Source organism: Hemitrygon akajei, chromosome 8, assembly GCF_048418815.1.
Source record: "Hemitrygon akajei chromosome 8, sHemAka1.3, whole genome shotgun sequence".
NCBI lineage: Eukaryota > Metazoa > Chordata > Chondrichthyes > Myliobatiformes > Dasyatidae > Hemitrygon > Hemitrygon akajei.
In genome coordinates this window covers 105621392-105647273 of record NC_133131.1, presented here as the reverse complement: position 1 = coordinate 105647273, position 25882 = coordinate 105621392, and the positions used below count along the sequence as shown (strand labels likewise).

Below are 25882 nucleotides of genomic sequence, written 5' to 3'. Positions count from 1 at the left end.
AGGGAGCCATAGAGCACTTCAATTTCGAGTTACCAAAACTCAGACATTTGTGTGTTGAGTAACAGAGTATATGAGAGTTTTTAGAAATATGGTAAAATTGATAACTGTGCGAGTTCAATAATCTAACAGTGAGCAGCCGCAGGGGTCGGACACCATCAAGGTAGGAGTGGAAGTGTTCCTCCGAGGCCCGGGGAAGCTCACCTGGAACGGAAAACGGTGGCATGGTCCATACCCTGTCACCGAGGTCTCCAACAGGGCATTAAAAGGTAAGAAGGGAGGGGGACAATAACTGGCATCATTTTCTACTGGCTAAATAAGACCTCTGGCAAGTGGGGAGCGTTTCTGGGACAGTCGGCTCTAGGACTGTCTATTTCAATTGCTATCTTTATTACGTGTGGTTGTTGTTGCGGGACTATAGATCGAGCCTTGACCGGAAAGGATGGACCTCCACCGGCGTACCAGGCACCCTTGTTCCCGGTGGAAGGGGAGGACACGGCCCTCCCGGAAAGCGGACGCGCTATGGGAGGACACGGACTGAAATGGACCATGGCAAGGGGGGGGATTGTGAATTTGTTCTTGAATAAGCTTTCTGAAATGTTGCATGCTACTTGTAAAAATTGCGGATGTTTAGGGAACCCCTACCCATATTTTGTGACCCTAGGTCGGACAAATCAGGATAAGCAAATAGGGAGGACACGCCAAAGAGTGCCGGGGGACGCTCAGCTCCCTGCCTGATCCCGACAGCCGCGGAAAAGCTTGTAAGGGATGTGGCCTCTGGGAGGCCAAGGGAGGGAGTGTTAGGGTTAATGTTAGGGTTAATTCGAGACTGCCATTACAGGTCAGGAGTGGCTCACGTAATATTAGGGGACCGGAATGCGAGGGAGGGGGAGCGAAACTGGGGATTCCGCTACACCGAAACTACTAGTGTCACGCGATTCAGTAAACAAAAGAAACAGGTAACTCGTGCGTGTATGGCATCGGGCCAATAAGATGGACACAAGTGCCCGATATTACCTAATATGTAGCGGGGGGTTGTGCTGGGGGGAAAAGGGATATAAATAAGAGCAGATTGTAAGGGGAAGTCGGAACGCGCCTTCTCCAGTGACTCCGTCGATTCGCTGTGCCAGTTACGGATTCTGCAATAAACCCAAGTTTTGTAATATTCCGGTGTTGGTTGTCTCTCTTCCTAAACGAACACAGGGCAGAATTTCAAGCCCAACATATGTCATCAGCAAACTTGCAGAATTTGGCCATGCAGTCAAGGGTGTAGAGGGAGCAGAGCAGAGGACTGAAGATGCAGTCTTGTGGGGCACCATTGCTGAGAATAATCATGAGAAGTGCTGCTCCCTTTCCTTACTGATTGTAGTCTGCAGATCAGAAAGTCAAGGGTCCGGTTGCAAAGGGAGGTGCTCAGTCCTAGGTTTAGAAGTCTCGAGATGAGATTGTTCGGGATTATGATAACAAAGATGGAGCTGTGGTCAATAAATAAGAGATACAAAATATCTCCTATTTAAATAAATACTATCTCTGGATTTCCAGAACACCCAGAAATTTATCAATATCTTTTTTGAATATACTAAACTTCCACAGACCATGAGAGTAGAAAACTCCAAAACATTCACTATTCTTGGGATTAAGCAATCATTTCTCAACTCATTCTGTGACAGCTTCTTCACCACACTCCAGCGAGAGAAAACATCAAATCTGTGACTCGCCTGTCCAATTTCAATGACATCACCATGGCTATAATTTAATTGTTTAGGGTATCATCTTCATACAAAAGATGAGGAGAAATACGTAGGGAGAGAATTTAAGACCTCAAGGCCATCAGAGATAAAGCTACTTACGCTAAAGAGCTACAATAAAATCCAGGGATGATCAAGAGCCCAAACTGAAGTACAGACATCCAGAAAGGCTGCAAGGTTGTGGGCAGTTAGACATGACACAACTAAGGATGGATTTGAAAGGATGACAACCTGAGGTGCAGCAGCGACCAAGTGCAGCATGATAATAATAAAACACCAGCAATGAGGTTTCGGATGAGTGCAGGTGAGCATGGCGGAGATGGGACAGAAAACAGTGAGGACGGCCAAGCCCAGAAGGTAACAAGTCACAGATTAATGCTTCAGCAACAAAAGAGAGAAGCCAGGCAAGATGCAAGTCTGTAGTCTTTGTGAATACCCAGCCAGAACACTTCCATTTTCAACAGTTATCAAGGAGAAGAGGATTAAATGGACAAAACCTCTATAATCTTCCCATAAGGACTTATAAGAAAATTCTGTTCATCCAGCCCATGATAGTAGACAATTCACCAAGAGAGGAGTCAAGAGAACCTCCAGTGTGACAGTGTGAGACGCTATTAATGTACAAAGACTGGCACTTTTTCTTGGTGACAAAGATCAGCATGTGGATGGAAAATAGGAGTACAACACAAACAGATCCTTTTGCATCTGCAGGAGGAACAGTATAGCAGAAAGGAAAGGTGTTTATTTTCTGCATATTACTTAGGATCTGCTATTAGGGAATGAAACAGGGCAGGTGACAGAGTTTGTATAAGGGAACACTTTGCATCTCATCACCACAATGCCATTAGTTTCAAAATAAATATGAAAAATTACAGGTCTGGTCCAAGGGTTGAGATTCTAAATTGCAAAAAGGACAGATTTGATAGTATCATAAAGGATTTGGCAAGTGTGGATTGGGCCAGGATGTATTCTGGCAAAAGTGTACTTCGTAGGTAGGAGGCCTTCAAAAGTGAAGTTTTGAGAGTACAACGATTGTCTGTTACTGTCAGAATAAAAGGTAAAGATAACAAGTGTAGGGAACCTTGGTTTTCCAGTGATATTGAGGCCCTGGTTTAAAAAAAATTACTAGGGTAATAGCAGTTACAGACAGGTAGGAACCAATGGGGCGCTTATGGAGTATAAGAAATGCCAAAGAACACTTAAGAAATCAGGAGTGCTAAAACAAGTTTTTGAGGTTGGCCCAGCAGACAAGATGAAGGAGGATTCTAAGGCATTCTACAGATATGTTCAGAGCAAAAGGATTGCAAGGAACAAAACTTGCCCTCTACAAGATCAGAATAGAAATCCATGTGTGGGAGTCAAAAGAGATGGGGGGCGTGGGGGGATCTTAAATTTTTTTTTGCATCTCAGGAGACAGACCTAGAGTCTGTAGAAGTGATGCAAAGCAGCATCAACTTCATGGATCTTATACAGATTACACAGGAGGAGTTATTTGCTATCCAGTGGCAAATTAGGATGGATAAATCCCCAGGGCCTGACAAGGTGTTCCCTTGGACCATGCGGGAGGCAAGTGCAGAAATTGCCAGGGTCCTGGCAGAGATACTTAAATCATCCTTAGCGACAGGTGAGGTACCAGAAGATTGGAGGATAGCAAATGTTATTCTGCTGTTCAAGAAAGGCTCTAAAAATAAACCAGCAAGTTATAGGCCGGTGAGCCTGACATCAGTAGTGGAAAAGTTATTGGAAGGTATTCAGAGGGACCAGATTATTAAATGTTTGGATAGACATGACTAATTAAGGATAGTCAGCATAGCTTTATGCATGGCAGGTCACATCTAACCAATCTTAGGGAGTGTTTCCGAGGAAGTTACGAGGAAAGTTGATATAGGCAAGGCAGTGGATGTTGTCTACATGGATTTTGGTACAGCATTTGACAAGGTCCCGCATGGGAGGTTGGTCGAGAAGGTTCAGTCACTCGGCATTCAAGATGAGGTAATAAACTGGATTAGACATTGGCTTTGTGGGAAAAGCCAGAGATGGTAGTAGATGGTTGCCTCTCTGACCGGAGGCCTGTGACTAGTCAAATGCTGCAGGGATCAGTACTGGGTCTGTTGTTGTTTGTCATCTATATCAATGATCTGGATGATAATGTGGCTAACTGGATCAGAAAATTTGTGGATGACACCAAGATTGGGAGTGTAGTGGACAGCAGGGAATGCTACCGTGGCTTGCAGCGGGATCTAGATCAGCTGAGAAAATGGCAGATGGAATTTAATGTGGACAAGTGTGAGGTGTTGCACTTTGGTAGGACCAACCAGGGTAGGTCTTACACAGTGAACGGCAGGGCACTGAAGAGTGCGGGAGAACAAAAGGATCTGGGAGTACAGGTCCATAATTAATTGTAAGTGGCATCACAGGTTGACAAGGTCGTAAAGAAAGGTTTTGTCACATTGGCCTTCATAAATCAAAGTACTGAGCACAGGAGCTGGGAGGTTATGTTGAAGTTGTATAAGACATTGGTTAGGTCTAATTTGAAGTATTGCATGCAGTTTTACCTACCTACAGCAAAGATGTAAATAATGTTGAAACAGTACGGAGTAAATTTACAAGGATGTTGCCAGGTCTGGATGACCTGAGTAATAAGGAAAGAAAGATTGAATAGGTTAGGACTTTACTCCTTGAAACAGAAAATTAGAGGAGATTCGATAGTGGTATACAAAATTACGTGGGGTATAGATAGGGTAAATGCAAGCAGGGTTTTACCACTGAGGTTGGGTGGGACAACAACCAGAAGTCATGGGTTAAGGGTGAAAGGTGAAAAGTTTAAGGGGAACATGAGGGGAAACTTCTTAGCTCAGAGCTTTGTGTAAGTGTGGAACAAGTGGTGCATGCAAGCGATTTCAATGTTTAAGGGAAGCTTGGATAGACACATGGATGGTAAGGATATGGAAGGCTATGGTCTCAGTGCAGGATGATGGGAGTAGGCCGTTTAAATGGTTCAGCATAGACTAGATGGGCCAAACAGACTTTCTGTGCTGTACTTTTCTATGACTCTGGATGTCACTGGATAGGCCAATATTTGGTGCCCTAACAAAATGTAAAAGGGAGAACTACCTTCTTACAGTTCTTCTGGTGAAGATACTCCTACGTGTGCTATTGGGAAGGGCAATAAAGGATTTAGCCCCAATGAGTAATGAAGGAACATGATTTATTCCTGATATGCAGCCTGGAGGGTACATAGTAGTGTACCTGTACACCTGCTGTCATTGTCCTTCCTGGTGATACAAGGTCAGAGATGTGGAAGTGCTTTTGGTGTAGCATAGACAAGTAACTGCTACTGATGTTATGGTACATTCTGCCTGGTGGTGGAGGGATTGAATGTTTAGAGTGGCGGATGGCACTGCAATCAAGTGGGCTGTTTAGTTTAGAATGGTTTTAATTTCCCTTTGTATTGCTGGGGCTGAACTTATCCAGGAGGTGGACCCCTTCATATTCCTGTTAATGGTTCCAAGGTATCCAAATCAGAATCAGGCTTATTATTACTGACATACGCTGTGTATACGTGTAATTTGTTCATGGCAGCATCAGGACAGTGCAATACACACAAGAAACTATAAATTTAGATAGATGCCTTGAAAAAATATTTAGCCCCCAACACATTGTTCACATAAATGAGCATTACAACCAGGGATTTTGATCAATTTAACTGAGAATTTTTAATTGTGAATGACATGCTCCTTTTTTCAAGGTAGTGCCCAAAAAAAGGGGAAAATTGTAAAGCATGAAAAACTTTTAAAAAATCAAAACTGGAAAGTCGTCAGTTTGAGAGTGTTCATCCCCCTTTGTTCAGTAGTTTGTTGAACCATTTCTTGCAGGTATTAGCGCCAGTAGCCTTTTTGGATACATCTCTATTTGCTTTGCACAATATGATGGAGCAAGATTTGCCCATTCCTCTTTGTAATATTAGTCAAGTTGTGCCAGGTTAGTTGGAGAGCAGCAGCAGACAGCAATCTTGATATCTTGCCAGAGGTGTTCAATCGGGTTAAGGTCAGAACTGACTGGGACATTCAAGGACATCCATTTTCTTCATTTGAAGCTGTTCCAGGGATGCTCTGGCAATATGCTTTGGACCATTGTCCAGCTGAAAGATGAACTTCCTCCCCTGTTTAAGTTTTCTGGCGGAGGCTAGCAGGGTTTTTATCCAGATCTCACTGTATTTAGCAGCATTCATCTTCTCATCAATTCAGACCAGATTTCAAGTCCCTGCTGTAAAAACCACTCTCATAGAATAATGCTACCTCCACCATACTTAGAGTTGGAATGGTGTTACACGGCTGATGTGCAAATTTGGATTTAGACAGGTAGATGGGATAGATACAGCAAAACAGGAATGTGTCTTTGGCTTGAATACTGGATGTCGTTTCCACAGGACTATGTGGTGGTCAGTTCTACTGACATAATTGTAGATATATGTATTTGCTGCAAGTAGATTGGAGAAAATGAGGTTGATCTCTCATGTTGGTTTACTCAATCTGGCAGCCACTTCCTTGTGAACTTGGCCAGTTCTGTCAGTAGTGTTGCTCTGAAGGCTAGCATGGTGATGAAGCCCCTAACCAGTGCACATTCTATATCTTTGCTACTTTCACTGCCCCTTCCAGCTGTGTTGCAACACAGAGGAGAACAGATCCGGATATCTCAGCTTATTTTCGGCCAACACTGCCGTGTAACTTTCAACTTAGGTGCCACAGTTTCCAACTTTAAATTACATGAATGCACTTAAAATATGGTAAAGATTTCATGATTTATTTTCATATAAGAAATATTAAAGCAGCGACCATACTTGCAATGTTCTAGGCTGAACGCAATTTGAAATATTTTAATCTCAAGCACTCCATACTCACATTTGTAATACAGACAGTTTTGTGGGCCAGAGAAGCAAGTAATTCATGCTTTACTTTCTGTAAATAAATGGTGTGTAAAATATATCCTACCACAATTAGATTTCTGACTGACCAAATTTCATTCCCACGAACCACTGGGGCTTTGAAAACAGACAGCTGTGCATTATTCCTCAACAATAAGCAAGTGTTGAAATCTCCCTGCACTTGAGTAGAGCATTTAGCGATGCTGATTACATAGAAGAATTCAAACAATGCAGAAGAACTGAAATAAGACAAATCTGCATCACAAAATAGTCTTAATTATCAGCCTGAATATGTGCACCATTTTCTTTAACAATCAAATAGGATATCAAGATGCACAGTACACAAATCTATGCATTACTATTCAAAATAACAACACTACATAAATATTCTCATCAACTAATTTGCTTAAATATATTGCTGAAGTACTACACACACAAAAATGTCCACATATTTCAGATGAACACACTACTTACTCAAGGAGACATGAAGTGTTCATTGAGAGCTGCCAATCTGTAAGCCAGATGGCATCCCTTATTAATGTAATGACAACTACATCAAGCATCTGTGTAGTATACATTTCATAATTACAAGCGGGTATGACACAATGCAGTCTTACTTGCAGAATAATTGCAGGACTCCTGCCAGTGGTATCCCAAAACAAACAGCTGTCATTGCAGTCCCTCAATACTTACATCTGAGCATGTAAGAATATTAGATTTACAAACACATAGCCTATCAAGAACTTTAAACATCAATCGAATGGATGCACAATTGAATGTTCAGTGTATCACAATCATGTTTCTTTTATGATTTGAAACCTACTGAATGTTGCAAAGAACAGGTAGGGTGGATGTGGAGAAGATGTTTCCTATTATCCAGACTAGAGTACACAGCATTAAAATTCAGGGGTGATCCTTTAGAACAGAGGTAAGGAGGAATTATTTTAGCCAGAGAGTAATAAATCTGTACAATGCTCTGCCACAGACTGTGGTGGAGGCCAAAGTCCATGCATATATTTAAGGTGGACATTGATAGTTTCCTGATTGGTCAGGGCATCAAAGGATATGGTGAGGAGGCAGGTGTATGGGGTTGAGTGAGATCTAGGAAAAGCCATGATGGAATGGCGGAGCAAACTCGATGGGCTGAATGGCCAAATTCTGCTCCTATGTCTTATGATCTTACGTCAATTTTTTTTTCTTTGCAAACCTGGAGTTAATTCCAAACCAAACGTGCGTCTGATGATCAGTGAGAATTTTTTCACAATGGTTTCGACACATTTTATAATGGAAGACATTCTAAAAGAAAAGTTGACACCACCTGAGCTCAAAGAGAAGTTTCAGTGACACCTTCATTTCAAAATGGAAAGCTTGCACAACTCTCAGTGAGCTTCCTGTGCAGTAAATGTCAAGGCAAATAAAGTTAGCTGAGTGGAGACATCAAAAGTAGGGTCCGGTGAGTTTGGTGGGAGCCTGCAGATAAGAAATATCCAACTACAATCCATAATCATCTAGTATCGCAAAAAAAATCAAAAGAAATTAAATTGATTAATCATGAGGCCCCAGCATTACATTTACAGAAGGCTCAGAAAGATAGCAATCAGTTATTCAAAGAAAAGGGACAAAAATGGAAGTTGGTTCAGGTGACTGGGGAAAAATAGAACATGACAAACCTTGGTTTCCATTCAGTCACACCTGTAGTGATGTATACTCTCTGGCACTACACTTTACAAAGAATATGGTGTAGATTCACCAAGATGCTATTGGGGTTCTGTGAGCCAAATTTAAATGAAAACTTGTTTTCAATGAGGCTTTAAGTCTGAGAACAGAGAAAGCTTAGGGAGAGATCATTGAGGCTTTTAAATCTCATGATTTTTAAAGAAACAAATGAGGTTCTTACAAATTTGTCCTCAATGCATATAGTACAAGGAGACATTATGTCCTTCTTCACAAAGGCAACGCGAGAAGTATGAAACTCATTCACATAAAAGCAATATGTGCTTTGTCAAAATCAATTTCATATCCTAATTGTTTTGTCAATTATCCTAGATGACTAAGCTGTTGTTAGACGAGGACAGTAAAGAATACACAGCTATGACAGGAGCCTGGATTTAAAAGTTGACTAATTATAGAATGACAAGAAGTTTAAATGAATTGAAAGGTGTGTTCCCGTAGGTTCAATGAACAGCAATAAATTAGCGACTAAATTATTGAAACTATTCCCCAGAAAAGTGATCCAATATTTAGGTAAGGTCATAGGAGTTAAACATATCTCATTAGTTAAACATCTGTTTTGTTTCCAATAGCCTGTGAATGATGATACATAAAGACAGGCATAAACTACCTGTGTAACAACACTGAAAAACAATACCAAATATACAAAGTACTAGAGATCCAGCAAAAATTATCTAGAGTTGCTAACTGGAGATCTTAATCACATGATCTTCCACCTCCAACTACCCCATCCCATCTCCAGTGATTGTATACCTCGGAATCAAGACTGAAGGGGGGTAGAGGAGTCCTGGAGAGCACCTTTCGATGTGCTTTGATTTTCACTCACAGGAGTGAAATTAATCTTCAATTCATTTCACTGTTCTGCAGGATTGGAGGCCATTATAGGGGGTGTGTCCGTTGCCAAATCACTTTATAGGCCTTAATGTGCCCCCAAAATGTCGTATACCGTCATCCTCTCTCGAAGTATTTAATAGATTTCGTATTGAGTTTAACGCCCACTAACTGCCCACGAAACAGCTGAAAACCCTGGTACTGTTTTGTACCACATGACAGGTAAAGCGTGTTACCAAGTTGCAATGCTAAAATAAGGCTTCGTTATCAACAGGCGGATAGCAGTTAGGAAAAGTTCTAAAGTTTTAACCGGGGTACAATATAGAATTAATGGCTACAACTCGGTTGTTGTTTTGTAATACTCTGGGGTACTTACATGATTAAATGGTCCGGTAAGAAAGTGGGGGATAAAACTTACCACGATGATTGGAGGTAATTCTGTTGGATGTTCGAACACGATATCCTGTTCCAGGCTGCCACTTGGGTGAAATTGGTGAAAGAGTTTACTATGGAAATGCATTTCCTCCAAAGTGCGGAAAAGCAGCGGGCAAGAGGGGCAGGCGACGCGCCGGCTGCCGGGGGGCGAGGAGGACTCCTCCATTGCTCAGTCGCTCGGTCAGTTTCAGCTGCTGCTCCCGGCCGAGATTACAGCGGCGGCTCCTCTCCTGCCCAAAGAAAACTCCCTACAACCCTCGGCAGAGCCAGTCGCTGGAGAGCTGCACTCGGGCGCATTTCACGGCACCGAGCGAAGCTGTATTCCCTTTGGTTCTCTACAGTCTGGCCAAATCTTGGGGTGGGGTGGAGGTGTTTCATGGAACGCTCGAGTGCCGGACACACAATACCCGAGGAGCAGCCCTGCGGGGATCGGCGCAAACCGCGGGCAAACAGGAAACTAGAGAAGCCAAGGGGGAGGGGGCTCTGGTTTCACACTGACTCTCCGTGCTGTAGTTTGCCCCCCTCTTTCTCTTTTCTGGCTTTCAGCTGGTGTGCCGGGGCACAGCAGGTGGATAGAGAGATCAAATGTGACCCGACGGACTACAACATAGAATTGGCACATGGACCTTGCATGCCTCCTACAGCCCTAACTCCTATTGTCTGGCTTTGGCAACTTTAATGCTTTCTAGAGAGAGGGGGGAAACTGGCCCAGGGGTAAAGTGGGTGGAAAAATGGAAGAAAATAAAAGCATAGGAGTAGCTTTTACATAATAGCTATACAGAATCACAAGGCATCACGAGCCCAAAGCGCTTCCCTAAGGAGTACTAAATCCAGTCACAGCTAAATCACCACGGCAAGTTTCTCCACTCCAACTTCCCACAGACAGCAACGTGATCATAACTAGATGAACCAGCTTCAGTAAAGTCAGTTCAGGGATACGTTGAAATATCCTGAGAGCCTTTTAAAATCACTGAAGGGAGCCGGAGCATTGAGGACAATATCTCGCTGCAGTGAACCCCCCAATGGTCCAGCACCTTCTGTAAATCAAGCAAAATATCGCTAACGTGCGTCATCTTTTCTACGTGGTAGCAGTTTAGTGTAATACATTAAAATACTATAAATTATACTAAGAAACATCAAAATAATGTGAAAAGAGTGTTCATGGATTGGTTCATTGTCTGTTCAGAAATCGGATGGCAGAGGAGTCGTTAATCCACTTTGAGTGTCAGCCTAGATTTTGGGCCAGTTCCTTAACAGAATTTGAACTCATGGCTGTCACTCTTGACAGTGCAATTTCCAGGTGATTTTTAGTGCTACAATACTGGTGAAAATTATTTATTGGATTATGGGTCATAATATTTTTTTAAAAAATAACTGAGATACATTTCGGTAAGTTGTGCCTTTCCTGGATTGTTTTTTAAAATAGCATAATAAACTTACGGAGATAGTAAATACGCACTACAAACCAGCTATAAAACATGGTCTGATTTAACCCCAAGCTGTTGTTACTTATGAGTGATGTCCTCTACGCACAACTTCAAGTATCAGTTTCGCCCAAAGTCGATCACACTCAAGATCATTTCTAGCTGAATTCATGCCGGACACAAAATTAAACCAGGCATTTGTATGTGCCAAGGTGTTATAACTAGACAGGAGGTCAAGCAGCATCTGTGAAGAGTAAACACTGAATCAGTGTTACAGGTTGCATTGGTATTGGCCACCTTTGAAACAGATAGGAAAGACTGGATATCTGAAGTCCTCTGGCCAATGTTGGTAGGTCTCTAAGACTTCTCGGTGTCTCACTTTCCAGCAACTACTGTTGCTGTCCAGCAGCCGAGGTGTGTGTGCCGCTCTGAGGAGCATGCCTCTGGGAAGAACTGAAGCCCATCTCTGAACACTGCTCATGTAAGTGTTGGAAATATATAAGACTTGGTGAATTTCCATTGCGAATCACCAAGTCCTATTTTAGCATGTGTTTCGAGGTGTAAACCACCCTAATGCCAACCTGAAGTGGACTTTGGGCAGCTTTTATATTTTTTGCTGAGAACCTGATATGGTTTTAACACAAAATTCAGCCATATTCAATATGCAAGCTGGTCAAAATTCAACATCTACAGATATAACATTTTATTTAAGTATCCAGTGAATATACTTGCTTAATGGAACTGCTTTCTCTCATTTGGTCCACACAACTATACCTTTTAATTAACATTATTTAGCAAAATAGCACTAATGTGATAATCGTGTGTGTGTTAAGTCTCCAGTGACCTGTCATTGTCAAGTTTCCTGTGCACTGACTCCAGGCCTTCCTTTTCTCCTTTCTTTATCTGATCAGTTTTTTCACCTAGACCCTGCTGTTGCTCTGACTTCAGAGACTTGGCTGCTGAGCTTCACCAAACAGACTGACCTTTCATTTAATCACATCTGGGAGTTTTCCACAAAAACAATAGAGAAACAATTCTTCGCTTTCAGTTCTTCAGGAAATAAGGCACATGGTTTTGCTGTGATGGGAGTTTCAGAATGGCAAGTGGTACTGACAGTTTAAAAATTATCACAGAAAATATAGCAGCAAAGAAGTTTTAATTTTGAAACCTAGTTTAAATGACAGTACTTTTTCATACTTTTCCTTATGGTTTGTATCATTGAATATAAATAGTAGGGTGGGCATATATAGTGGTATTAAACCAACTTGCTCTTGCGCAAACTGCATGAAACAATACACCAACGAAGTTTCTCTAAAAAGAGTCATAGTAACAATGAAGAGAAAATGGTTGTTTAAATTCCAGTTGTGATAAATATTGAATGATCGCTTTTGAATTATTTGAAAGAAACATTTATGGAATACTAACGAAAAAAAAGGCAGTAAGTCCCAGAGTCACAGAAATGGGAAACAAGACCCTCTGCCCAGAAACTCAGGGAGTTTCTACTGACCATCAAGCAACTATTTACATTAATCTTGTGTATTCTCCCACATTCCCATCAACGTCCCCGAATTTTCTCACACTCATACACATTAGGATCAACTTACTGTAGCTAATTCACCTGCCAACCTGCATGACTTTGAGAGGAAACCAGAGCTCCTGGAGAAACCCACGCTGAACCAGGAAGAACATACAGATTCTACATTTTGACCAAAAATCAGTATTGGAAGTTGCTGAACATCAGTAGCTGCAGTTCTACAAGCTGTACTACTGAACTGTTCTTAACTATTTATCTACAGCAAATGAGAAAAGCAACATTTATGAAACATGGGAAGTGAATTCACTCCAAAATGGTTCAAAATAAGGAGTCATTAAGTTATATAAAATCAACAAATAATTTAAAATATGATGTGAATTGTCATTGTTACAGACAGATGTGAATAATAAATGACATAAGAATGAAACAACCACAAATATTACGAAGTAGAAAGTACTGGGAATGCTCCGCAGATCAGACAGCATCTGCGGAAAGAAAAACTGAGTTGACATTTCAGGACTTCATCAGTACTATGCATCTGTCTTCATGGAAAATTTTCCAAAAATATGAGAAACTGAACAAAAGTAAGTATTAAGTTTATCAAAAATGTGTTGGATAAATTGCTGAAAATAATCCCTACGGTGAACAGCCAAGACTTCTGAAAGAGGTAGCTGTCAAAAAGAAAATGTTCTAATTATAATATTCCAAATTTCTATAGACTTTGGAATTGCTCCAGTGGATTGGAAGGTAGCAAATACAAGTCAAAATGTTTGGGGAGGTGGGAAGATGGAAGAGGGAAAATAAAGAGCTACTGAGAGCTTCATATCAGTACCAGTGAAAATACTGAAACCAATAATGAAAGTTATAATAATGGAACACTTTGGAAAGATAATTGGATTGGTTTATGAAAGGAAAATCAGGATTGTTAAGAATACGTAAGAGACTGTAGATGAGGAAAACCAGAGGACGGTAAGAGCTCACTGGGTCCAGCAACATCCATGGAGACAAAAGCTGTAGACAGAAGTGGAAAGAATGGCCAGTACTTAGTGTACAAGGGAATGGTAGGAAAGAGGCTGACAGGTGATTGGTGAAACTAGATTCTGGGGGAAGGGGATGGAGTGGTAATGATGGGCAGAAGGAATGAAGTAGAGGTGGGGGTTGTGGAAAAGATAAACAAAGGCAAGAGACAATGCAGTGGACAATTGAATATGTGACAGAGGAAAACAGGATATATGGGTTAGCTGAAATTGGAAAACTCAATATTCATACTTTTGAGTTGTAGCTCCCCCAGCGGAATTTGAAAAGTCAGTATGGGAGTGGGAAGGAAAGTTAAAATGCCATTCAACCAGAAGCCATTGGCTTGCACATCATACATGGCAATGTAATAATGGAAGAGACATCATTGTTAGAGAATTTAAAAAAATATTTTTATTTTTATTTCTTCCCTGGTGTTTTCCCTTGTTTAAAAACATAGTGTGTAGGTAACATTTCCTTCCACTGAACGTGCACAATTGTCCAAATACTGGCCAAAAATTTTTGTTCCCTATCCAAAGTAGATATGATCAAACTAAAGCTCAGCACAAAACTGGAAAGTTTAATAAATATTTTACAATCCACTATATACACATTGTTTACATATTATATGTAACAGTAAAGCACCTAAAGTCAGCTACAGTATTTACAGAATGAATAAAGTATTTGCTGTGACTAAATTCTGGATGGTCATATTTTAGTATGAATTCCTTATTTATATGATATTTACACTGTTTTTGATTGAATAATCTTTACAAAATCATGCATTGTACTTATCCATTAAAATCTCTTTTCAGAAATATACATAACTCTATGTAAACATTGAATGGTAGTAAAATTGCTGCCAGAATTTGTTATTTGTGGCCTATTGAAGAGTTTTCAGTTTTAACGTGAAAGCATTTGGATTTTTATACTCTGATAATCTATGATCCTATTGTTCAGAAATCCTGATGGTTCTGCATCTGGCCTCCCATTCTCACTTTAATGTCACTGTGCGTTGTTCCCATGTTCCTTATAAAGTCAGTAGGGTCTGTTTCCAGCACACCCACTGAAGTCACAAAAGTCCCTTCCCATACTCACTTTAGATTCACCAGCTCCCATCAAATCCTCTGGTCAGCTATTGGAGGCAGTAGGCAAAAGGAGGGCAAGGATGTGGATGGATAGGTTATAATTTGCGGTCAGCTTTGGTAGAATATAGGAATGGAAGAACACCACTGCAATGTTGGCTATGCCATGGAGCAATGGTGAGGGTGATGAGAGTTTCATTGAGAGTAAACTAACAATGTGGAATGAGATGATAATTGATCAGTGGAAAGTGAGGCAAGAAATAGTACTAGGATTTGAAAGGAAGTGAGTTCTTTTAGCATGATAATGCAAGGCTCTGGCTGAAGTAAAAATTTCAGGAAGGCAGATGCATTTAGCAAGTATCTGTGGGAGTGAAATAGGAGGGCAGATAAATCAGCCATGGGCTTTTCAATGGTGGAGAGAGCCCAAAGAGCTGGATTGTCTGCTCCTGTTTTCTGTTTCTTCCCTCCAGTTAACCACTGCAGACAAAGACTGTGAATATTCCAAGAACAAAGTCCTAGAGGGAAAAAAGATGTTGTACTGAGGATTGATATCATACCGTACATAGTTTGGGATTGAATGAGCAAGAAAAATCGATTTGTCTCTCTCACTGTCACCAAACAGGAGCCTAAGTATCAACCACCAGTTGTGGTTACTTTTCTTGTTTGGTCCCATTAACTGGAATGGAAACAACAGCCATCAGTACAATCAACAGCTGATACTCTCATACCTTTTTAGCACCAATGATCAAAGACTAATTTCTCCCTATTGCATTCCTAAATGCTCCCAAAATGCACAGAACTGTTAAACAAGAATGACGTATTAATTTCTGAAGCAAGGCTCCATATTATACATTATATTGACAAACGCATTAACCTTTTTGAGGAATGCAGTCGTAGTTTCATCTGACAAGGAAGAATTTCAAGGAAAATATTGCAGATTTCCTTCACTCTTGATTTCATTAGTGTATTTCATGTGCCTGATTAAATATGAAGATAGAAAAAAGCACAGGAACAGATTTGAAATTAGGATTCATCGGAATAATAGAGGAAATGAGTGGATGAGCTTCCTTTGATTTTAGTACGGTAATAAATATTCAGTCACCAACACTGCTTTATGGATCCTGGAAGGTTAGACATATCTACAGTGTCATCCTGTTCTCCTTTGCTGCTTGAAGACCACACTACACTTGTAGAATTCTCTGGAATTTCAGACTCTCTTTCTGGCACCTTGACTTGATGAGACAGGGATTGATGTGTGGAGTTTGATTGGACAACTTGGCTTCCAAGGCATGATACTGAAGAATCACAGGTAGTTGGCTGTGAAACTTTAAATGCCGGAACTGTTAAGTCTTTGGTGTTGTCAAGAATCTGAATAACCGTGGTGTGTGAACGTTTAAGCTGTTTACGATTCTTTCCTGATGTGCTGGCAGAGGAACCACGCTGCTGACCAGTCAGTCTGCTCTCAAGCATTCGTGTCTGTGCTGCCTGCTTTTCTGGACATTTAATTCCACACAAGACATGGGGCAGAGTGTCTCCCAGTTTCGCAAGATTGTAATGTTCTTCACTCAAAGACTCTACTGACTGCTGATTCTGGGTGGGCACATTGCCGAATGTTTCTGGTGGATCTGAAGCACTGCAGGGGATTGTCTTTATAGCATTATCATTTGCGAATGAGAAGTCATCCTGTGGAACGGAGGAATCGGCATCAGCACTTTTCTGGGGGTGGATTGATCCAGGGTCACTTTGAGCACTCTCAGATGTTCGGAACATATTTTCTTGGGAGATCTGAAGTTGATGAAGGGTCTCTAATTCAAGCTTGGACCTAAAATTAGAAAGCAGTCAATGGGTCAGAAAAGCACGAAGAGAAAAGATCATTGTTTGGAACTTAATTGACAGCATCCATGTGTCTCTCCAATTAGGATCATGGTAAAGGAGACCATGACTGGGCCTCAAGCCAGGATGGATTTACTGGGGGCTATTTGAATCTTTCTTTTCCTGATTGGTTATAATCATAATAGTGAATCTTGAAGAACTAAAAGTCAAAAAAGGTAAGTTTGAAAAATTAAATGAAAATGTTCATTTCACAAATCTAAAAAGAAATGTGCAAAACTGAATATGAGCATGGGGTTGTAAAAAAACTGTTGAAACTTGACAACTTACATTTTCTGAAAACATGAATGCACAATTAAAGTGGATGTATCGTCTGTTGTATGCATGGATATTTGAACAGTAACAAGAATGAAATGATTTTGGGGAAAAAAACAGCATGGTGCAAAGTGGTTAGGGTAAGTGGCATTGTGGAATATCCTGGCATGAAATTTCTGCTATTTTCTCAGTATAATTTGCCTATGACTGCCAAAGAAATCACATAAAACAATGGAATTTCAAGCAGAAGCTACATACACATTTTGTGATCTTTTACATGTTTTTCTTCATATTTTCATGAGTTGAAGGTTAACTTGCTGGCATTGTCAGATATCGGTGATTGTCATTAAACTGAGTGACATGCTAGACCCTTTGAAAAAGTAGCTGTTAACCAGGACTAACTAGCTAAAGGACAGAGAGGTTAGTGAACCAGATGGATTGCCAAACAATGCACACAAGCTTCATTCCATATCGATATATTTAACTAACCAGCTGCTATGTTGGGATTTCAATAACTTGCCCCATCATTGGACCTGGACTCTGGACTGTTGGTCTATCAATGTTGTTGATGTCTATGCAAGAACCCTCAGTTGAAGCTACCACTCACCAGGAGAACCCCATTATAGCTAATAAGTAGTTCTGTATATTTCTTTAACTTCAGTTTCATCATTTAGAACTGAGAGTTCACATGTGATGCTTACATTTTATGATTAAACTCATTTACAGCTGTATTAATCATTTTCCACCAATCAACTGCTCTTTGACATACCACAGAACAATTTTAATATGAGAATATTACTGTAAAAATGCTATTTTCTAAACTATTACCTGACTGTATTAGTTTTGCATGATAGATTTTTTGAAGGCAGTGGCTAAATTATTTTCAACAGAAAATTTAAGGGTATATCAAAATCTTCTCTGGAAAGTAGAACTACAAGTGCACTTGATTGTCCAGGTAGAAGACACAGAATCTAGGGAGGGTGATTTATATGGATGACCTTGGAGCAAGGCACTTAGCACCCTATTTGTGTGCTTCAGAGATAGAGCACGCTTCTGACAGGAGTTCTCAAATTTCTGTCCTAAAAAACCTACCTGGAAGGAGTTATTGGCAGTACTTTAAATAACCAAATTACTGAACAACCAAAGTGGTTTTCCAGACTAGGATTGTCACCCAAACCTCTCAAGAAAAATAAAAACAATTTAAGATATATATAGATATGTATGTATTTCCATTTGGCACACATGCTAAGGGGCTTTTGAGCACTATTTTGCTTTAGGATAACACAGTAACACCTCCTCATTTACACATATTAACAGTCACTTTACCTTAACATTTTGATATTTGCAATGTCTGAATCAGAACTGTGTTCTTTTCCTGGTATTAAGAGTTCATATATCTGCAGATTGTTCCTGAATAGTTCTTCAAGTTTGTAAACTTTATGCTCCAGATGATTTTCATGAAATGTGTGAGCCTATGACAGAAAATAATTACCTGTTTAAAGTATTTTTGCATATTGTAAGAGATTAGCAAATGTCTTGAATGTAGATATTTCATGTAAACTTGAATGAAAAAAATCATGTTCTGACATGTGATCCATTTTAAATTTATATTCTGCTGAAGGTCAGGTAGATGGACTGCTCCCCAATATTCCACAATTATTGTTGATACTATTTACCATCCAATGCATTGGTGTCAAGGTGTACAGAAACAGGGTAGATCAGCTGGTTGGGTTGTGTTGCAACAACAACTTTGCACTCAACCTCAACATGTCCAAGGAATTGATTGTGGACTTCAGGAAGGAGAAGTCATTGAGCTATTAGCAATGGAGAGGGTGACCAGTTCCTAGTTCCTCATATCAACATCTCTGAAAATCTATCCTGGCCCTCACATATTGGTGCAATTACAAAGTAGGCAAGATAGTAGCTATACTTCATAAGCAGTTTGAGAAGACTTGGCAGGTCAACAGCAAAGACTCTCACAACTTTCTACAATTTGTAAACTCAGCCAGCTCCATCATGGGCACTAACCTCCCCAGCAATGAGGACACCTTCAAAAGGCAATGCCTCAAGAAGGTGGCATCCATCATTGAGGACAACCATCACCCAGGACATGCTGTCTTCTCATTGCTACCATCAAGGAGGAGGTACAAGTGCCTGAAGACGTGCACTCAATGTTTCAGGAACAGCTTCTTCCCCTCCTCCATCAGATTTCTGCATGGATAATGAACCCCCTTACTTTTTTGCTCTTTTTGCACTAAACTTAATTTTTTCCTTACCGTAATTTATAGATTTTTAAATAATTATTATGTATTGCAATGTACTGCTGCCACAGAACAACAAATTTCATGACATATGTCAGTGATATTAAACCTGATTCTGATTTATAGCCCAGGTCAACATATTCTTCTATTCAAAAACAATTCATGTTTCAACACCTATGGCATAAAATTGAAACAGCAAAACAAATATTGTTTTGTCAATCTGATTATTTTAGATAAACTTAATCTAGATGAATAATTAAGAAATTAACTCAAAATTAATGGAGCTCTCAAAATGTTTATTCAGTATTTATGTATTCTAGTTTTTGATTTCTTACCCCTGATTCTTGATTGTAGTAATAACCAGGAGCTAATTCATAAGGACTGTCCTCCAGATAACGTGGCTTTGCCGGGAGAGAGTGATGAAGACTGTTCGACAGAGCATTGAGTCGGAACAACAACTCATCCATCAAGTTTTCAAATTCGTCCAAATAAAAGTTCTGAAGGAAGAAGAAAGATGTGTTCAAATATATTCTAGTGTAATGTCACTTATATTACTTTTGGGACAGTTACCTGTTATTCAAGGCCACATAAGCAAAATTTTAAAAATATGCATCTCTATTTTCAAAATTTTGCACTAACTCTTTCATTGATATTCTCAAACAGCACTTCCCAAGAGTCATCGTTTATTCAAATTTCACTGCTTTGCACCTGTTTTTTCTGTTAACTTTTCTAAAGCAGGTTTCATATTGTCAGTTGTATCTTCTTCAAAATGAAGTACTTCATTGCCTCTCCTTAAAAGATCTCCTGCATCTGAATGACCATATCTGCCTGGAGTTTCCTGTTGAGATTTGGCTGAGAGATGTAACTCAACAGATGGGTACTAATGCACGCAGGTTGCTCCAACTTATTTACCCCAATTTAAATATTCAAATACCCTAATTAACTAAATTTCATGTTGTTAATCTAAACTAAACAATATTTTCATTGAAGCAACATATTCCAGATGAGGGATTACTTCATAAATAACACTTATATATCAAAAGTGTTTAAAATTTGTCCTCCATTGGGAACATGGATGAAAGAACTATTAACATCCATTGAACCTTCAATAAATCAAATTAAAATATATTTTAAAAATCAAATGTACTTCTGTTTCATCCTATTGAAACTACTTAACAGATGAGGCTGTTCCACTTGCCTACTCTCATAATACTATTTTCACTTGAGCAGGAAAATCATTTCCTTTTCTGATACTCAGGAGTAATCTCATTCATGTAAAATGGTTGAACAAGAAAGTGTCTAAATTCCTATTTAAAAACAATGGACTAATTCAAAATGATTACTCATTCATGAGAACTTACAATCCACTGCACTTTACTGAACATAATATCAACATTTTATATGTCAAGACTTACAGGGGAAGCTTTCACACTAGCCCAGTTTCATGCAAGAAACAATTACTGTCCTGTTTCACGTATCTGCATTTCCTCAGTAGGAATGTGAACAATTTCTTTAAGTTGCTCTTCTACCAACGCATTCGCTGAAATATGCTAACTTAGTAAAATCAGACACCAAATCAAGATTTATGGCTACAACTAAACCTCATCCTTTGGAGAAGGCCCTTTTCATTGCTCATGTTGTGGGAAGATCGCCAGCATAAAACAGTTATTAGTTAAACCTTCAGCACTTTTAAACATGTGTGGAACAGCATTAATAAAATAGAGCCTGTGAAACTGTCTTTACCATCAGGACATCTAGAAAAGGGAAAGGAACTTTGTTTTCAATGTTAATGGACTGAAACAAAATAAAATGGGAACAGGGTGGCAAAGTAATAATCTGCTTAGCCATGCATAACACATCAGGCCCCATCTGTGGAGAACAAGACTGAATTAATATGTAAAAATCAATGGCTTTCCATGACCTTTTTCATGCTAAATATTATTTCTTTAATGCTGTACTATCTCCTCTTGTTTTTAAAACAATTGTAACACCCCATTCAAAATGAAATATAGAACAGCACAGGAACAGGCCCTTCAGCCCAAAATATTATGCTGAACTAATTAAATTAGTAATGAAATGTCCAACTGAACTAATCCCTTCTGCTTACACAAAGCCCATATCTTCCATTCCCGTACATTCATATGCTGATATAAAAGCCACTTGAACACCTCCATGGCATTTGCCACCTCTGGTAGAACATTCCACTCTCTGTGTAAAAAATAACACTTGCTGGCACACCCCTTGAACTCCCCCTACACCTCTAACCCCACCTTAAATACATTCTCCTTGGTATTAGATATTTAAATCCTGGGAAATAGATACTAGCCATTTACTCTCTCTATTCCTCTCATCACTTTATAAACCTATATCAGGTCTCCATTCAGCCTCTGCAACTCCAGAGGAAACAACCCGAGTATATCCACTTCTCCTTATCTCACATACCCTCCAATCCATGCAGTGTCCTGTTAAACATCCTTTTGCCCTTTCCAAAGCTTCCAGGCCCTTCCTATAATGGGGCAACCAAAATAGAATGCAATATTCTAGAGTTTTATAAAGCTGCAATGTAACTCCCAACTCCTGAACTCAGTTCCTCAGCTAATAAAAGCAAGTATGCAATATGCCAACTTTAACACCCTATTAACCTGTGCAGCAACTTTCAGGGACCTATAGAATTGGAACCCAAGATCCTTCTGAGCATCAACATTGTTAAGGATCTTGCAAATAACAGTGTTCTGTCATTTTACGTTTGATCTCACAAATCTTCACATGTGGCCAGGTTAAACTCCACAACTGGTCTAGATTCCATCATATCCTTTGACAATCTTCTACACTATCCACAAAATCTTCATATCATTTGCAAATTTGCAAAGTATACACACAAACATATATACACATACACACACACATATATCTTTCACAAACAGTAGAGGTCCCAATACACATCCCTATGGAACACCGATCTCCAGCCAGAATAAGTTCCATCAACCCTGCATCTTCTATGGGCAATAAAATTCTGAAACTAAACAGCTAATACACTATGGATTTTAGTAAGGCAAACACCTTACCAAAAATCCATGTAGATAACATGCACAGTTCCACCTTCATCAATATCTGTTGTCGCCTCCTCGAGAAACTCAATCAAGAATGTAGTGAAAACTTGCCCCACACAAAGCCCTGCCAGGTGTGGCCAGGTAAAAGTTGGGCCTCCTCCCTTAAAATTATGATCCTTGTACTTAAATTATTCTGTAAATAATCCTCTATCTCTTTCTGTTCCCTCTTCCTGCTCTACAGTCCTCCCCGATTTCTGATCTTTCCCTTCCTATGACTTTTTTTTATGTTGTTGGCCACATCTTCAGCCTCACACTCTCAAACTCCTCAGTAATAACTCGTTTGTTCTCTTCATCAGTTTTTGATTATTCCTCCGAAGCTTTACATGAAAGGAGCAATATACTGTATATGCATGTTGTCACCAAAGTTTATCCATACTCTTTCAGGAAGTTCACATGGTGGGAAAAGAGTGTTAATGTTGAAGAAAAAGCATGTTAATCGTAATTCCAATTTCATGCTACAAGTAAGATCATTGTCAAGTTCTGATTTCCCATTTTCAAGTTTAAGTTAGTTTTTGTTTCTGAAGAGTGTGGCTTTTAAGGAATCTTCCCCTTCTACCTTTTGATAAATCCCTCGGCACTTGCACCATCCCCAGCTAAAAGGGTAGATGGCTTTCTGCCAACCCTTCCATCACGCTACTTTTTTTCTGGTTCTATTCTGAAGATCTGGGATTAAGAATGACAAGACAGAAGCTATCAGTGAAGGCTAAAGTGAATCAGAGCTTCAACACCCTACATCAGGGATTGTGAACCTTTTTGAAATTGTGTCCAAATTGGCAATAATCTTCTAAAAAAAATTATCTCATGCGCCATGGTAAATTTCAGCAGAGATTATAGTTGATTAATGAATCATGGAGCTTTTTAAGGAAAAAGGGTGAGACCTGTTGCTTCTGTATATTTATTCTTTGTTTCACTATTAGTAAAAGTAGAAGACTGAAATAAATTAAACATTTCAGAAGACCTGTTCAAAACTTAATCATTGAAAGACAACTGAAAAATTACATCATTTCTATATTGGATTGGAGAATGCCTTATGAGAATAGGTTGAGTGAACTTGGCCTTTTCTCATTAGAGCGATGGAGGATGAGAGGTCACCTGATAGAGGTGTATAAGATGATGCGTGGCATTGATTGTGTGGATAGCCAGAGGCTTTTTCCCGGGGATGAAATGGCTAACAAAAGGGGGCATAGTTTTAAGGTGCTTGGAAGTAGGTACAAAGAGGATGTCAGAGGTAAGTTTTTCACAAAGAGTGGTGGGTGCAAGGAATGCACTGCCAGTGGTGGTGGTGGAAGTGGATACAATAGGGTATTTTAAGAGATAGGTACATGGAGCTTAGAAAATAGAGAATGCACTAAAATGATGCGCTAGGGAAATTCTAGGCAGTCTCTACAGTAGGTTACATGGTCGGCACAACATTTTGGGCCGAAGGACCTGTAATGTGCTGTAGATTTCTGTGTTCTATGTTCTATATAGTATTGTTATTGTACCTCATATATAGCATGAGAAATAAGAATGAGAAATTATAAGCCTTGGTGCAAACTCATTAAGTTTCAAGGAAAGGGAGAGAAACACCATTTTTCTCAGTAAGATTTCTGGTGCTGCACTTACGATGTCAAATATTTTACATCCAGCTTGTATTTGAATCTTTTAAGAGCTGTGTACTTAGCACTAGTTTCATCAGTAAGTTACTCCTGTAGTTAGACTTAACCAAGTTCATCACTGAAAAGAGTGACTCACATGAATATGTCAGTGAAAATACTGTTCATATTGCCACTGAAGATCTTTTAGACAGTCACAAGCTTCAAGAAAGGAATTCCAGAGTTTCAAAAAGTCATTGTCTGGATTTTTATGCTTTGATCCAGTCACTAACCGATCTCTTTCCACAGTTTCTAGTTCCAGCTCTCACGTTGACAAATTTTTGCCTCCAAATTGAGCTGTATCTTTTTTTAGGGTTGTATCTTTCATTTAGGGTTTAAAGCATCAAGTGGCAGCACTGCATGCTGTGTGCCAGCAAAATTTTTGCATGTGTCATCTTGGGCACACGTGCCATAGTTTCACTACCCCTGCCCTTCATCACCATGTATTTCACTTTAACTCTGATACCAAGAAAATTTCTTAGTATAATATGAATGGTAATTACATTTCCTTGTGTTGAAATATGATCTGCCTCTACATGTCTGTTCCTTCCAGTGAAAGTCATGATCTTCTCCTGAGCATAATCTGCGACATCAGTGAGCGTCACTAAATGCTTACTCCGTGATGATTTCTTTGCTTCTTCTGCCATTGAGGTAAGAATCCCTATAAACTTAAACAAAAGACAAAGGAACTTAATCTCCAAATAAACTCTCATCCTGAAATAGGAGATCTTTCTTGCATTGTTCACAGTGAGTCAATGGCCTTATCCAAAATTATGAGGGACATTAACTTACTCAGAGGGTCACTGAGAAATCATACAATGAAACCTTGAATTGGACATTGGTTTTTAATATTGCAGAATGGTATTCTTTATCAACTGGGAACATCCTTCATCATAGGGTATGGAAGAACTTGTAAATGTGTTGCCAAAGTCTGGGATCAGTAGGAATGGCCAAGATCATAAAACTCAAGAAATGCACATTATGGAACTCAGAGCTGGAGCCAGCAAAGTAAGGGGAGGAATACTCAGTTAAACAGCATTGAATGCAATGCTTCAAGTTTAGCAGGCAAGTGGATGAACTCGGCGTGGATTGGCTCTGAGAACAGGGGTTACAGCCACAGGAGCAAACAGGCTGAGAGAAAGGCAGGCCTGGCAGTTCCTTACTCTCATACACAAATACTACAGGCTTCACAGGTACAGGTAAGTGAGGAAATGGTGTAACATGGGAGGGTGTAACAGCAGTATTTAGGGTTAATGATTCTTGGAGGAATCATCCAGTGAAGCCAAATGGGTAGAACACAGGAAGGAGGGGAGGGTTACTCGAGCAGACCTGTATTGTAGACACCACCAACCCCTCAACAGTCAGCAGGAACGTGAGGAGCAGTTGTGTAGAGAGATTACTCGTAATTGTAAGAATTAAGGATTGCGTTAGTTGGAGATGTAATTTCCCCAGTATTGATTGGACATGGACAGACTGGAATTTACGAAATGTGTCCAGGAGTCAGCATATAATTCAATAGTTTAATTTAATATAGATGAGAGGATGCAACACTAGACCTTGGAGAACCAGGCAGGACAAGCTGCTGGAGCAATTTGGCACTATTGACCATAATTTGATTAACTTTAAGATAGTGATGGCAAAGGACAGGAGAGATCCATAGGTCAAGGTCCTACATCGGGGCAGGGCTAAATTTGGGGGAATTGGGCACTACAAGGAGATGGTTAGGTGAATCTGTTTGAAGGGTGTGATACTCATTGAGGATGAGTGACACTCTTGATGACTTTAGAATACAAGTAAGAGGGAAATCAGGAAAAAGAGAGGGTAGAAGATGGATCTGGCAGGTAAGGTTAAAAAAAATTCTCAAGAGGCTCTATCGCGATACTCCGAGTGAGAAGATGGTGAGGGAGCGGGAAGGCTCCCTTAAAGAACAGCGGGGCTCCCTACGTCTTGAGTTGCAGCAGCAGGGTTAGATTTTCAATGACTATTCCTATTTTGCTTACTGAGGAGAA

General features: G+C 39.8%; 2 protein-coding genes across 6 annotated transcripts in view; both read right to left on the bottom strand.

The window, feature by feature from the left end:
* Window positions 1–10131, bottom strand: part of LOC140732139 (tensin-3-like) — a 434552-nt gene extending 424421 nt beyond the window's left edge. The window contains exon 1 of one of the 5 annotated variants that reach the window (XR_012099994.1): window positions 9650–10128. Coding sequence is in view for 4 of the 5 variants with exons in the window: in XM_073054363.1 (XP_072910464.1) it covers window positions 9650–9832 (183 nt within the window). In the remaining variant the exon portion in view is untranslated. Of the gene's footprint in view, window positions 1–9649 lie in introns of all 5 variants that reach the window. The other 4 variants (XM_073054363.1, XM_073054356.1, XM_073054355.1 and 1 more) reach the window with 4 other exon arrangements.
* Window positions 10132–13170: 3039 nt separating this feature from the next.
* LOC140732138 (polycystin-1-like protein 1) overlaps window positions 13171–25882 on the bottom strand; it is a 181529-nt gene continuing 168817 nt past the window's right edge. The window contains exons 58-61 of the mRNA XM_073054354.1: window positions 24377–24541; window positions 19465–19626; window positions 18195–18340; window positions 13171–16545 (exon numbers count right to left, since the gene is read on the bottom strand). Of these exons, the coding sequence (XP_072910455.1) occupies window positions 15822–16545; window positions 18195–18340; window positions 19465–19626; window positions 24377–24541 (1197 nt within the window). The 3' untranslated portion in view covers window positions 13171–15821. The remainder of the gene's footprint in view (window positions 16546–18194; window positions 18341–19464; window positions 19627–24376; window positions 24542–25882) is intronic.